Raw genomic sequence first — 15,976 nt, 5'->3', positions numbered from 1 at the left:
CTTACAACCCTTGTAAGCCCTAATTCATTCTAATTCCAGGCAAATGGACCACTTACCATTTTGTTTTTGTCCTATTATTTCCCATCTCTGTGTCTTTTGTGCACTGTCCCTCATTGCCAAATCAGATGTCCACTAGTTCTCTAGCTACTAACATCATTCCCTTGCTTCAAGTTCAAACAGGCAGATGATGATGTGGGACTGGAGCCGAGGGCTGCAGTGTTCTCTGGGCTTGGTGTTGCTGTAGGCATATGGAGGATACTGAAGATATGTTTGTCTAGTATTCTGAAGGCCAGCCCTACAAATGCAGTTGGATCTCTCCTGATGCTGGGAGAGAAGGGAATGCCCAAACCCAAACCAGCAGTGTCTGCAAACTTCCAGGCTTGTCCAGATAACCTGGAATGTTTCATTCCTTTGTTTAATGATTGCCTAGGAAGCTTTTTTGTCTCTGCCAGAAGCCTGTACAGGTATGCCATGGGGATCCCTCTTCCAAGTAGTGCATCTAGGGATCAGGAATATACTCTGAAGTACAGAGCAGATGAGTAGCAGTATAGTCCAGAAGGCTATGTGGATGGTGACTACAGGGCAGCAAATTCAGTCTGTCATTCTGGACAGTTTGGAGATGGGAGCAGAAAAGTTGAATGTGAGAATTGAGGAAGCCAGAGGAAGGGGAGAAGAGCAAATGTATTCAAAGCCAATAGGAAAATGGGAAGGGGGAGTTCTCAGGGGACATTAGAGATGACAAGAGAGGCAGGGACAAATCCTATGTGGCCATTTTCATGAAACAATAGTTATGAGCAGATCCACTTAATGGCCGGTTGCAGAGAGGTACAAAGGAGAGAAATGTGGTCCTGTGGCCAGACCATGTTGGTGTCTGGTGTGGTTGGGGTGGAGACTTCTCCTTCACTGACTTTCTCATCTCATTGAGTTTGGGATTCCAACCCCCAGGCTGCAGCAGCACTGACTGTGACAGCATCATTTCACTCAGTTGGCCCAAGGTGAGTTATTGCCATCGCCCATCTACTGGTTACTGCTCCACTATTGTTATTATATTGTTCCAATTATGGGAATGACTTGGCATGGATGGTTCAATAGAAGAGGCTTCCCCAATATGAGGCTGAGACAGTGGCATGATTCATAACCATCTGAGCAAACCTTCTGCCAGCCTTGCAGAGGAAGGAACTGAAAAGTCAGACCTATATGATTAATCTATTAAATTTAAAAGACCCATGACCTCCCCATGGTTCAGATGAGCAGCCATTCATCCCCTAAACAACAGAGTAATCTACCAAATCTGTTTATTACTTTGGCCTGGGCTTTGTCGACTGTAGTTCTTACTGGGTGACATATTTATGCTGCCTTTCACCTTGCAGGTTTCACATTGGGGAATGAGGAATGCATGGCCAGGAAAAGAGACTTGTGCCTTATATAGATTTGCCTGTTTTAACCTGAAGGTTCCGAAAGTTTAAGATAAAACAAATGTCTGCAATATGTTAATTACAAAGCGGACTTTTAGTGGCATTATTAAACTCAAAGAAAATGAAAGGAATAAGTGGCTCTTATATAGTAGTGGAACAGTCCATGTGTTGGAGGGGAGGAAGCTGTGTCCCACCCACACTGTACTCATACACAGAACAGATCAAAAACTGGGGGAGGGTGTGTGTGTGGATTTGCAAAGTGAAAAGCCAGAGACCCTGGGCAGAGGCAAAGTTGTTCTGGAAAAGTACATCATTGAACCTAATGTCTTCATCTTATAGCTGGGGATATTGAGAGTCAAAGAGCCTGGCTTTGAATTCTGGTTTTAGAACTTGATCCTTGTGCAGCAGGAAAGTCACTTCTCTGATCATAGACGTTAGAGCTGGTAATCAGAAGTTATTAAATACAACTTCATTTTACAGATGAGGAGATGGAGGGACAGAGAAGTTAAAATTAGACTGCAGACCTTTGGCTTCCTTCCTGTGTGTCCCTCAGGTTCCCAGATTCACAACACTGCCTCCCAATTCTCCAAGTTCTCCCTTTGCTCATTTATAGAGTTTGTGACATACTGGTGATCAATCGGTGAATGCTAGAGGAGGTACTTAAAACCTGGTGTCTTTGGACAAATGTAAGGTTCTTTCCTTTGTTCTATATGGCCTTTCAAATGACAAAAAATGTTGTCAAAATGTCACTTAGCTTTGGAAAAGCTGAGATGGGACTTGAACCCAGATTTTTTGCCTCTAAAGTTAAGTGCACTTTCCATTTTATCATACTGACTCCTCTAAATTACATTAATTTGTGTTCCTGTCTTCTCTCCCTTACTAAACCTTGAGGGCAGGAATTAAGTACTACTCATCTTTTTATCCACAGACTATCTAGCAGGGTGTCTTGTAAGTACATTTTACTAAGTAAATACTTGTTAGTTTTGAATTTTTTTTTATGTTGTCACCTGATCCTACTCAACTTTAAAAGCATAGCCCAAGTCTATTTCCTCTATGAAGCATTCCTTGATTGCTGTACTTCAGATCATATTGATTCTTTTCCCCCTCTCTGAATTCTCCAGGTGGTGAGAATCTTATGAGGATTGGCCGATTGCTAGACTCTAGGTGAAAAAAGTAACTCCATGTTTTAGCACTGATTGACTTCCCTCTATGAGGGAAAGTTCCTTTGTACCTAATGACTGGTTTATTCAGCTCCCTTAAGGCAATGAATGTAGGGTTCTCCTCATTACAATCAGTTTAGCAAAATTCATCCAATAAAGGTGCAAAAGGTGAGGAGACTTTCCTAATTATAATGCTCTTTTGATAAATGTGTGTGTGTGTGTGGGGGGGGGGTGGTCCATCTGCTGACTGATTGGCCTTAGGCTTCGCCCTCTCAATTATTCCCATTAATCTGCCTGGCAACAACAATCAAATGGGTAGATATAAAGTCAAACACCTCTGGTCAGAAACCAGAGTTTTGGGCTTTCAACCTGAGTACATATTAAAGTGTACACTTGTGTCTCCTGCCCATGTTTAAGCTTATAGGACTGAAGAGCTGGAGAGCCATTTGCTTGCATGCCTGTAAACAATAAACTGCTTGACTTGTGATCCTTTGAGGGCTTGTGTTCCTTCTGAGTACCTCACATATCCATATCCTACAATTAAGCCTTGAGTCCAATACTATCATATTTTTTTCTCTGAGGTAGCTTTGTCCCATTGAGCTTTTCAAAGGCTATAAGCATGCTCTATATCTCCTGTAGGACTGAGCATGACTTGAGTACATATAACAGTGACAGAATGACTTTGGGCCAGTAACATCATCACTCTATAAAATGAGGAATTTAGACTAGATGACTTCTAAGGTTCCTTCTTGGGAATGCAAGGAATAATAATTCTTATGATTTGAAGGGCTTTAATGTGGAATGGGATTAAACACATACTCTAGGGTCAGAGGGGGTAGAGCTTGGGCAATGGTATGGAGAGAGGGAAGGGTAGAAAATACAAAGAAGCAAATTGACTTTTCATGCTAGGAGAAATTTCCCAACAATTATGGTGGTCCAAAAGTAGAATGGTTCTCTTGGGAGGTGGTGGGTTCCCCATCACTGGAGTTTTTTGAGAAGATGCTAGAATACCATTTGTCTGGTAAGTTATTGCATGCGTTGTTTTCTGGGAATACATTGGACCAGATGGCTAATGAGCTCTTTTTCAACTCTAAATTTCAGAGATTCTGTGAGCCCAAGATATGTTCCTTTGGCCAACTAGAGATCTCAAGTCCCTGGGGGCAGCCCCTTTGTGTGGACTCCAAAAATTCCCATGGGTCTTAGAATTGTGAAGGTGTGGGTTACTTTTCACCAGGCAGCTATTCTGCTTTTCCAAATCTCAGGCCTGTGGTTAGTAGTGTTGGAAAATAATTTTTCTAAGAAGAGTTGAGCTGCTTTTATCTCCCATTAAACTGGTTTCCACAGTGCTTCTATTGTAGCTCAGAGATAAGAAAAGGATTAGGGCTTTATGTCTTATTCAATAAGGAAGGGGCCAGTTTAGATTAACCTTAGTTAGAGATATTCATGCTAAATTCCATGTTCCATTACCCTTCTTCCCTGGCCTTCCATGATGTGAACAAAAGACAAATTTATAAGGACAAAATCAAGAACTATCAATTGTGGGGTCATTTCTAGGGGTCCCTGGACCTAGAATCTAGGACTGATATTATGAGGAAGGGGGACAGGACCTTGTATGTGTAAAGAAGCAACCTCAATGCATATAGGAGAGATGGGGATGTTGCGGCAGGAAACGGGGTAGTGTCTGGGACTTTCTGTAAGGAGGTGGAATGACAACAACAACAATAATAATGACATAATAATAATAGTGCTTACTATGTGCCAGGTACTGTAAAAGTATTATCTCATTTGATCCTCACAGCAATCTTGTGAGGTAGGTGCTATGACCTTCATTTAACATTGTCTCATTTTAAGGCAAACAGAGGTTAAATGACTTGCTTAGAGTGGTACAGCTTGTAAGTATTTGAGGTCAGATTTGAACCCTGTACTTCTTGACTCCAGGCCTCTATCCACTGAGCTACCTAGTTGCCCCTATAAATGAGGAGAAAAATGAATAACAACTTTGTAGGGAGAGAGAGATTAGTATTGTCCTCCCATAATTCACCCTGGAAGGTCAAAAAGAGGCACTTAGAGATTTTTAATCTGGGGCCCTTGAATTTTTGAAATGTTTTGATGACTATATTTCACTTTATATTATGATTTCCTTTATATTCTTTTTTTTTGTGTGGGGCAATGGGAGTTAAGTGACTTGCCCAGGGTCACACAGTTAATAAGTGTCAAGTGTCTGAGGCTGGATTTGAACTCAGGTACTCCTGAATCCAGGGCCCGTGCTTTATCCACTGCACCACCTAGCTGCCCCGATTTCCTTTATATTCTGATGGATTTTATTTTATGTACTTTAAAATATTGTTCTGAAAAGGGGTCCGTAAGTTTTACTGGGCTGCCAAAGGGGTTTATGACATAGAAAAGGTTGTGATCTCTGACTTCCAACCTTCTGCAGCTTTTTAAAAGGGTAATGAACAACACAGTGTTGTGTATAGAAAGCTAGTTCTAGAGCAGGAATGTACTGACTGTATAATCTCCATTAAGTCACTTAACCTCACAGTGCCCCAGGCAACTAATATACTAAGTAGTAGTATAGTTGTTGTGCATTGCATTCTAAATTCAGGTCCTCTAACCCCAAAACAAGTAATCTTTGCACCAGACCATGTTGTGCTTCAATAATTCTGTCCATTCTGACTTGGCAAGCAAACCACCACCAACTCCCAATGGACACCACTGGAGACAGCCTGCAACACAGAATGCAAGAGTCTGAAGAATAGCAGTGCCTTCCTTGCTTTGCACTCCCAGCCCCTACCATCAGTCCTCCTGTCATCATTGTTCCCACAGTGGTGATGATCCAGGGAGCGAATTTTGTGGAGGATGTAACCATGCCTTTGCATGGGCTGTAGCCGCCTCTCCCCTTTCTCAGCTGTATCTACTGAAGATCCAGCAAAGAAAGCTCTTGCCCAGAAAGTCCTAGGTTTTTATCAAGAGAAGTGACATTAATAAAAATGTATTATCTTCAGCTTGACTGTGACTGACTGAGCCCTCATTGCCAGGTCCCTCAGGTGAAAAGAGGAACTATGGCTCTTCAGACTGAGCTGGTGCCTTGTGCTTTCTTTGCTGGGCATCTCATACACCCTAAGGGAAATCTGCAAGGGTCTCTGCTGGGTGTCTTCTACCTGTCACCAAGGATGTCCCCCTTTGCAGAGAGTCTACCATTTCCTTCAGCCTCCTCAGGTGAGAAGACCAATTCTGCCTCTTGCTACCAGCCTGATTTCTCAACTTGAATGTGGAGAACCTCCAGTCAAAAAAAAACAAACAAAAAAACAAACAACTCTCCCTTTGACTTTTGACCTTCCATCTCCATCTGCTTCTGTTCTTTGAGAGGACAGGAAAGTTGGTGGTAAACAAAACTTCTTTCTCTTGACTTCACTCTCTATAGCACCCTTTTCCTACTTAATCTCCAGCCTTTGGAGGGATAAGGAGTTATGAAGTGGAGCCTCCCATCTGACCATATGCCACTCATCTCATATGTCACTTACCTTTAGTCTAGTTTCCAAACTCTTTTGGGAAGAGGAGCAGCATCCTTAACTTAATGATGAATATTCCCAAACTTGGTCATACCATTTTACTTTCCAGTGACTCTGAACTCCTATAGATCATCATCAAAATCCCATTCCTCCAGTGGATAGAGCACTGGCCCTGGAGTCAGGACTACCTGAGTTCAAATCTGGCCTCAGACACTTAACACTTACTAGCTGTGTGACCCTGGGCAAGTCACTTAATCCCAATTGCCTCACTAAAAAAAATAAATAAATAAAAATCCCATTCCTTACCCCCAACTAAGCAATTCCTCATTCCCATCCCCCTTAACCCTTATACCCCAAAGATTCAAATTAAACCCTAACTCCACCTAGCCATTTCAATATGCTCTCTGGAAAGCCTTTTCCACAGGCAACAAATCTGTCTTCATCTTAAACTCAAACTTATTCTCTCTACCAGTTCTTTCTGAAGCTTGGCTTCCACCTGATAACATTAGCTTTCCTGCTCACCCTTTCCAGTAATGGCTGCACCTTCACTCATTGTCCTTCACTGACTAGGAGAGGTGAGGGAATTGGCATACTCTCCTCAACTCCAGCTGTCATATTAGAGGACTTCAACACACTTTCCTCAAATACCCTCACTACTTAGTTCTTCAAAGAAGATACTTTCAAACAGGCTAAACATCCACTCAAACTTGTTCACATACAAAGAAGGTTAGACCAGTGATCTTGCCATCACACACAAATGTACCTCCCATGTTCAAGAATTCTGAAATCTCCTCATCTGATCATGATTTATTGGTTTTATACCTCTTTGGTTTTTTTCCTTTATAAAACCCTACATTTTGTATACACTATAACCTTCGATACTTTGACCATTCATTTCTCTTCCCAGGTGATCTGTCATAGCCCAGCCACTTTCACCTCTTCTCACCATCTTGACCCCTTGGAGAACAAATTCAACTCTATGCTGCCCTCCTTTCTTGAATTCCCATCCTCCTTTTATTACATTGCCAATTGTGCCCAGCAAAGCTTCAGCCTTGGATTGCTCCAACCCTTCATCACTTTTGCTCCCATACACATAAAGATGGAGAAAATCATGCAATCATTTTGACAGAATCCACTACAAATTTGTTATAAAACCTCACCTAGAACCTCATTGTTCCTAGACAATCCTACTAACCCTAACAACTCACTAGCACATTCTCCACAATGGCTTTTTTAAAACATTTCATCCCTCCTCAAACCTGCCAGACTTGCCCAAGCTCTGACTCTCTCAGTTGAGAACCTCGACAACATTTGAGAGTAAAAACTGAGGCCATTAGCCAAGAACTTCCTCTTTCCCTCTCTTCTTCATCTCTTATCACTTAGATGACTTCTGCCACTATCTCCTCTTTACTCCCATTTCACTGGATGAAGTGGCCTTATTCTTTCCCGAAGCTAACTCCTCTACTTGTTCAAGTGATCCCTTTCCATCTGGTCTCTTCCAGCAGTCCCCATCCCCCCATTCTCCCCACCCTTTCACTTATATTAAATCTCTGTTTATTGGCTCATTCTTTACTACTTACAAACATGCCCATGTCCCCCATTCCTTCAATCCTGAGAAGACCCTTGTTTGATGCTTCCATCCCTATTAACTACCATCATAAATCTCTTCTAAATTTAGCTAAATACAAAATGGATGTCTACAATAGATGTCTCCATTTTCTTTGTTTTCACTCCCTTTTTTTTTTCTTTTGCGGGGCAATGGGGGTTAAGTGACTTGCCCAGGGTCACACAGCTACAAAGTGTCAAGTGTCTGAGGCCAGATTTGAACTCAGGTACTCCTGAATCTAGGACTGCTGCTTTATCCACTGTGCCACCTAGCTGCCCCATTTTCACTCCCTTCTTAACCCCTTACAATCTGGTTTCCAACCTTATCATTCTACTGAAACTACTCTCTCTCCAATGATCACTTAGTTGCTACCTCCAATTCCTTTTTCTCAGTCCCCTTCTCCTATCACTCTACCCTCCCTGGTAATCCCTTCAATCTAAATTTTTGGGATACTATTCATTCTTGCTTCTCCTCCTACCTCTGGGACTACTTGGTTTCCTTTGCTGGATTCTCTAGATCACACCCTTTTCCAAAGGTGTCCCTCAGGCTTCTGTCTTGGCACCTCTTCTCTTCTCCTCTATACAATTTCACTTGATGATCTTATCAGCTCCCAATAACTTAATTACTATTTTTATGCTCATGATTCTTAAATCTACCTATCCTGCCTCAATCTTTCTTGCTTACCTCCAATCTCACATTTCCAAGTACCATTCAGACATTTCAAATTGGATGTGCAGTAGACATCTTAAAGTCAGTATTTCCAAAATGGAACTCATTATCTTTCTCTGAAACTCTCCCTCTATCCCCACATTCCTTATTACAGTGAAGTGCAGCTAGGTGGTACAGTGGATGGAGCACTGGCCCTGGAGTCAGGAGGACCAGAGTTCAAATCCTACCTCAAACACTTGACACATAACCAGCTGTGTGTGACCCTGGGCAAGTCATTTAACCTTGATTGCCTTAAATATCCAAGGCCATTTCTAGTTATCCTGATGATATCTAGCCACTGGAACCAGATGGTGCTGGAGGAGTGAGGTTGTTGAACTTGCACAGCTCTCCCTCACTTAAATCCAATTCACTGCAAGTCATGACATCACCCTGATGTCATGGTTCTCTTTGAGAATGAAGGACAAACAACAACCAATGCCAGATCATCCTCTTAGTCATTCAGACTTGTAAATTGGGAATCATTCTGGAGTCCTCACTATGTCTGATCTCACATATCCAGTCTATTGCCAAGGCCTGTTGATGTCGCCTTTACGGTATCTCACTTTTTTTGGGGGGGAGGGTGGGGCAATGAAGGTTAAGTGACTTGCCCAGGGTCACACAGCTAGTAAGTGTCAAGTGTCTGAGGTGGGATTTGAACTCAGGTCCCCCTGAATCCAGGGCCAGTGCTTTATCCACTGTGCCACCTAGCTTCCCCCCTACAGTATCTCTTGTATGTGCCTCCTTTTGCTCTGACCTGCCCCTACTCTAGTGCCAGCCCTTGTCATCCTGATTATTGCAGTAGACTACAGCAGGGTCTAGTCTGGTCTGGTTCTCCAGCTCTGTCCCCACTCCAATCCATGCTCCATTCAGTCCCTAAAGTGATTTTCAGTCCCATCACTAAATTTCAGTAGCTTCTTATTGCCTTCAGGATCAAATACCAAATACTTTTATACCTTACTGAACAGACACTCCATCTTTCAGCTGTGGGCATACTCTCTGGCTGTCCCCCTTTCCTAGAAAGCTCTCCCGCCTATCCTCTATTGACCTCTATGGCTTCCTTTAAGTTTCAACTAAAATTCCACTTTCCACAGAAAACTTTACTAAAAGCTTCTTAATTCTAGTGTTTTTTTTCCCTTTGTTAAGAATTTCCTATTTATCCTATATATGGTTTGCCTTTTATATATTTGTTTTCATGTTGTCTCCTTCATTAGATTTTAAGTTTCTTGAGGGCAGGGACTATCTTTTACTTCTTTTTGTATCCTCAGCAATTAACACAGGCCCTGGAACATTTTTTGTTGTTAAATCATTTCAGTTGTGTCTGACTTTTTGTGACCCCATTTGGAGTTTTCTTGGCAAAGATATTGGAGTGGTTTGCTGTTTCCTTCTCCAGATCATTTTATAGGTGAAGAAACTGAGGTAAACAGGTTTAGCTGACTTGCCCGGGGCCACACAGTTAGTAATTTTCTGAGTTCAGATTTGAACTCAGGAAGGTGAGTCTACCTTGCACTTTGTTGACTGCACCACCTAGTTGCCCCTCTGAAACACAGGAGGAACTTAATAAATGTTTATTGATTGATTGTATACATTCATTTGCTTGTTGTTGCCCCCATTTAATCATAAACTACAAGAGGGCAGGCGCTGTCTTTTGCCTCTTTTTGTGTTCTCAGTGCTTTGCACAATACCTGAGGTGAGGTACAGAGTGGGCTATAATGTTACAGACTGGTCAATTGGAACCTTGCATCTGGCTTGAACATAAAACCTCCATTCTGCATCTGTGTGTTGCATTCACGGTTAACTTGTGAACTACTTAAGGGCTATCTTGTTTTTCTGTTTGTATTCTGAGTGCTTACTTAGCAAAGTGCTTTGTATAAAATAAATGCTTACTAAATGCTTATTCATTCATTCATTACTAGACTTTTTTCCTTCTTTACATTCTCAAGGCAATTGGGATTGTAGGGACACAGACATTATTGCTCACCAAAAATTACAACTACAGCAGAGATATTTTTCAGGTTACCGATTTCCCAAAGAACAGATGTCTCAAAGGAAGGGTGCTGCATTGCATGGAAAGAGGTGACTGTCTCCATACCTTATTGATACTGCTTCCACCTACAGATATGCCCTTTTCTCTCCTCTTTATTCAAACCTTTTCCTCCTTTGTAGGGTTTGCTAATTACTCTGGCCCAAGCTGATTTCCTTCTTCTTCTACTACAGTACTTAATACATAGTGAGAAATTATATTAAATGCCTAACACTGATTGGTGTCCAGTGAATCTTAGTCATAATAACAGATTCCAGTGATTGGTGGGGGGAGACACCTTAAAGGTCATCAGACCATTGCAGGTTAAGTGAAAACTTGACCAAGGAACAGTCTGTCAGCATGTAGTCTTAGGAAGATCATTTAATCAACAAGCCTCAGTTTTCCCATTAACTAGATGGGAGTGACAGTACTTGCTACAATGATTCTGAGAAATACTTCATATTTTATGGTGTGATGCATGGAATTCAGTCCTAAGAAGGACTAGGAAGATATGGAAAATGATTAGCTGAGAGCTGATGCTCCCAGACTGGCAAAGGAGGGAATTAAACAATATTTGTGAATAGATTTGGAGTTTAAATCCAGGAAAGTTCAGTAGCCTTATTGTCACCGTATGCTTAAAACACTCCATAGTAAATGTCACAGAGGATGAATGGTTAACATATTCTATTAAAGTCTGTAGTATGTTGCAATGCCCTAAAGAGATTTGGAATACTCAGAGCCAATGTGCCCCTGTCTACTCCCCTTTTCCATAGAATTTGGAAGTGGAAAGGACCTTAGAGATGATGAAGTAAAGCATAATAAATTATACAAGGATATGGCATAGCAGAAAGTCTCATCCACTATCATAAAAACCATTTGGTGATCATGGATAGGAGACATCTCATAGTGTTAGAAGGCTAACTTGCTTTCTTTGTCACCAACATTGCCCCGATCTCATAGAGCAAATGGATAACTATAGCAATTGTAAAAAAATCTGGTCACCTTAAACAGGGAATGTATGTACTCTCCCCCCAAATAAAGAATAAATCCTTCCAGCTATCTGTCAAATGTTTTACCACAAAACATTGCCCACCCCTTTGGGTTCCCCTCTCTTCAACTCTTCCCTCTAAAAGATGTCACTTTCCTGTCTTAAATTATCACTGCCTGTTACTACCACATCATGATTGTCTGTGTACTCTGACAGTGGATCTAAAAAGCCATGCAAACCAAGGCTGAAACCTTAGAAACTGAAGCCGCCACCAGTAATCACTCTTCCTTAGTGCACTAATAAATTGCTTTTCCTTTCAGTTTAGCTTCTCACTTTATCTGCCCTCATCTTTGGACCCACTGGTGGGCGAGATTCTCATTGGGATCTCCAGGAACCAAGACTGAGGAATTTCCCAATAGAGACCCCAACTCATTCTTTTTATAGATGAGATCCTAAGACATCACCCAGCTAGGAAGTAGCAGAGTCATGACTTGAATTGTGGACTTTTGTGTACAAACGCAGGATGCTGACCTCAGTCCAGATGCCATGTTTTATAGACAGGAACAGGGTGTGAGATAGATAAGAGAATTTACCCAAGGCCAAACATCTAGTTAGTGGCAGCACTGGGATTAGAATCCAGGTCCAGTGATTCCCAGGTCAGGAGCACAGCCAGGTACCATTTTAAGATAATAAGTTAAGCTTGCCTTGGTGGACTAATTCTAGTTTTTTTTTGTTTGTGTGTTGTTTTTTTTTTTTTTGTGGGGCAATGAGGGTTAAGTGACTTGCCCAGGGTCACACAGATAGTAAGTGTCAAGTGTCTGAAGTCAGATTTGAACTCGGGTCCTCCTGAATCCAGGGCCAGTGCTTTATCCACTGTGCCACCTCGCTGCCCCAACGTATTATTCTTTTTTGTTTTAATTTTTTTTTTAGTGAGGTAATTGGGGTTAAGTGACTTGCCTAGGGTCACATAGCTAGTAAGTGTTAAGTATCTGAGGCCGGATTTGAACTCAGGTCCTCCTGACTCCAGGGCCAGTGCTCTATCCACTGTGCCATTTGGCTGCCCCCTAAAGTATTATTCTTATTAATTCTTATTTTATTTATCTTGATGAGGGAGGATAATGTGAGGCAACTGAGTCTCAGGACTAGTAGGAAAACTCTGCCATGTTTGGGGTAGGAGGATGAGGAACTAACCTTTTCTGATCTAGAGTTACCATTTGGCACCATACACTTCTTCCAGGTAAATAGCGCTAATATGGGAATGAATGTGTTAACATCTTTTCAGGCTGTTTAGCTTGCTCCCTATAATCCCTGTTAAAGCCCAGGCTGGTCATGGACATACTGGGGGAGTTTCTAGCTAGGAGAGTATGGGTGGAAGAAATAGCCTTCTGTAGGCAGAGACACACACAGACTCTGACTTCTAAAACCTTGCCTGAGGGATAGCTGCCTGAAAAACAAATGTGTTTGACATGTGCATCACTGCTGCTAGCCATGAAGGTAGTATGGCCTTTTTAGATGCTACTTTAGATCCACAGATTGTATTTTTTTGTTTGTTTTTAATTTTTGCAGGGCAATGAGGGTTAAGTGACTTGCCCAGGGTCACACAGCTAGTTAAGTGTCAAGTGTCTGAGGCTGGATTTGAACTCAGTACTCCTGAATCCAAGGCCAGTGCTTTATCCACTGCGCCACCTAGCTGCCCCCCACAGATTGTATGTTAATATTCCCTCCCTTCCCTTCTTTGGTGCCAAAACCTGCCTCATTCTAGCATAGATATGGCATGAGCTTACCCAAATAAGGAACAGGATGATGCCACCTCCATTCCTGTCTCACCTGCGCAATTTTTGGAGAACTGTAGATCAATGGTAAACTTCCTATTATTATTCATATAATATAAATGGTCAGTTCCAGCTTTCTGACTTACAAGGTATATTATGAAAGGCAAAGTCTTAAGGGCTCAGGTTTTCTTTCCATTTAGATAGAAAGGGGAAATTTCCATATTTTGGAGTGTGTGTGTGTATTTGTGTATCCCAACATGAGTGGGACCATGACTGTGTACACAGGTAACATGTAACAAGTGACATATAGCATCTCTTAGAGGAAGACTGTCATTGGGGCAAGGGCTGCAGGTGTACCATTTACTAACCATTCACCTGAAGGACGTGAGTCTGGTAGAGCTCCTCATAGCCGTAGGCATGACAGGTGTAATTGCCCATGTGAATAGTTGTCACCTTGGTAATGTAGAGGGAATCATCTTCTCCAAAATCCTGCATTTAACACAAGAGAACAGAGCTGTCTCATTAGTGAACAAATGATTTCAGCTTTTGGGAAAGCTGTGGTTACAGTTCACACATACAACACCAGAAATCTTACATCTGAGAATTCCATTCTAGTCAGTGCTTCAGGTCAGATCTTGTCCTTTCTAACTTTATAAACTCTTTCCCATTTACCATCTCTTTTTTTCTACTTATACAATTAATCCCTTAGTTCAGATCCATATCATCTCTTAGCTGGACAATTTCAGTACCTGGTGAAATGGTCTCTTGCCTCAAGTCTTTCCCCACTTCAATTCATCTTTAACAGAGCTGCCAAAGTGATTTTTACTAAATGAAGGTCTATGTTACTCCTCTACTCAATAAATTTGAGTGGCTCCTTATTGATTTCAGGAGCAAATATAAAGTCCCCCTTTTGGTATATTAAAATACTTTACAAGCTGAACTCAAACTATATTTTTACTCTAATCACATCACTGCCCTCCATGTACACTTGCAACCCAGCCAAAATGGCCTTGCTGTTCCCAATACACAGCATTACATCTCTTGCCTACATGCCTTTCCACTGGTTTTCCCCATACCTAAAATGCTCATTCTCCCTAACTTCTTTCCACCTTCTACAGGAGGCCTTTGCTGATCTGCCTAACTACTGGTGTTCTCCAGTCTCATTCATCTTGCATTTCCTTGTTTTATTTCCTTATATGTTCACTGGCTAGATGCAATCTTCTTTGAAGAGGGCTGCTTTGATTTTCTCCCACTATCCCCAGAACCTAGCAGAGTGTCTGGAACATTATGGGTATTACATCAATGCTTGGTGATAGAACCTGGCAAAGATCATTTTCCATGCATACTTTCCTCTCAGGCTAAGCTGGGCTTTTCACTTTCCTCCTGCTCATGTGCTGTTGCTCATTCTGTTTCCCCCTTTCTGCTGCCCGGGTTGTATGGGTTTCAAAGAGGACTAGCACCTCTGATCTGAAAGCTTGATCATCTATCTGGCACTCAACTTTCACCTGTGGTTCCAAGAAGATGGAGCTTGTGCAGCAGCCACACCCTGGCAAACTTTTTCAGCTTATTGGCTAAATCAGGTTGGGGTAACTGATGGGCCTCAAACCCATTGGCAAGTTAGGGAGATGTCTACCCCAAGCATGCGAAGACATTCCCTGGTGGAAGGGGTGGATAAGAACAGTTTGTTCCAAAAGCCATGAAGGCGGCTGAAGCAGGCACTGTGGAGTGCTTAGAGCTTGGTCAGGCATCAAAGATGCCAAGGTCATCCCCTGCATCTTGGGTCATCACAAATCATCCTGACTTTTGTCCTGCTACTGGATTCTGATGACTCTGGAAGAGAGAGTGAGGCGGATGATTTTATGCAATTTTGCCTCACTTAAATCCAATTTACCCATGAGTCAAGACATCACCTAGTGATGTCATTGGCCCTTTTAGAAAATGAAGGACAAATAACAACAACTCTCTGCCTACTCATCTTTGCTGGCAAGGGATGTATTTTATTGATGTTTGTTATGTTCTCTATTACCTAGAACAGCGCCCTGCATAGTAGGTGCTTAATAAATGGTGCTGACTTTGCTATTAAGGTTTTTAGCCACAGAACCACCTCCTGTGAGCACTGGAGTCTTCCCTGATTACCTACCCTGACCTCTCCATCTTTGCAGCTCTTCCAATATTTTTCATTAATGCCACATATTTTGGCACTTAGTTCTGCTCAAGCTAACACTCTCTCTTATTTGCCTATTATTTAATATTTGAAAGGTTAGAGATCATTCAGGCAAGGAAACAGAAAGACGTATCTAAAGTATCGTTGGAAGGCAAAGAAAAGAGGAAAAAAGTAGGTAATTAGATAAAGTCTTGCAATTAATTACATTTCTGTTTAAAACCCTCATGCTGAGGACATCTAAGGGCAGCTTCTGTTTGCATTAGGGCTTGGCAAGAATCTACTAATTGCCAAAGAAAGGCAGCTTAGTGAGCAAGTGTCAGAAAAGACAGAAAACCTTCCATAAATAACATCCTGACTCAGGATCCAGCACAGGCTGAACAGGTAAGACTAAAAAGCAATTGCAAAAAAGGCAATAAGCTATTGGCCTTGAGAATTAGCAAAGGGCCATACTAACAGGAATGAGGAAGGATACAGGATATTGCTTCCATCAAGTCCAGTTGGCAAAAAGAATTCTGCCACTTGTAGGATTCCACAGCAAATAGAACAAAGAAAGCACTCACTAGTTTGATTTTCCAACAATGTCATGTGACGGCCATGTATCTACACACTAGTTTGATTTCTCTCCTCAAGG

General features: G+C 41.8%; 1 protein-coding gene across 2 annotated transcripts in view; it reads right to left on the bottom strand.

Annotated features, from left to right (window-relative positions):
- FSTL4 (follistatin like 4) overlaps nt 1-15,976 on the bottom strand; it is an 878,789-nt gene that overhangs the window by 66,315 nt on the left and 796,498 nt on the right. For both annotated transcript variants that reach the window (XR_006355064.1, XM_043989744.1), the window contains exon 8: nt 13,550-13,670. Coding sequence is in view for 1 of the 2 variants with exons in the window: in XM_043989744.1 (XP_043845679.1) it covers nt 13,550-13,670 (121 nt within the window). In the remaining variant the exon portion in view is untranslated. The remainder of the gene's footprint in view (nt 1-13,549; nt 13,671-15,976) is intronic.

Source organism: Dromiciops gliroides, chromosome 2 (assembly GCF_019393635.1).
Source record: "Dromiciops gliroides isolate mDroGli1 chromosome 2, mDroGli1.pri, whole genome shotgun sequence".
Lineage (NCBI taxonomy): Eukaryota > Metazoa > Chordata > Mammalia > Microbiotheria > Microbiotheriidae > Dromiciops > Dromiciops gliroides.
Note: the sequence above shows the minus strand (reverse complement) of the source record. Positions and strands in the feature narration are given on the sequence as shown.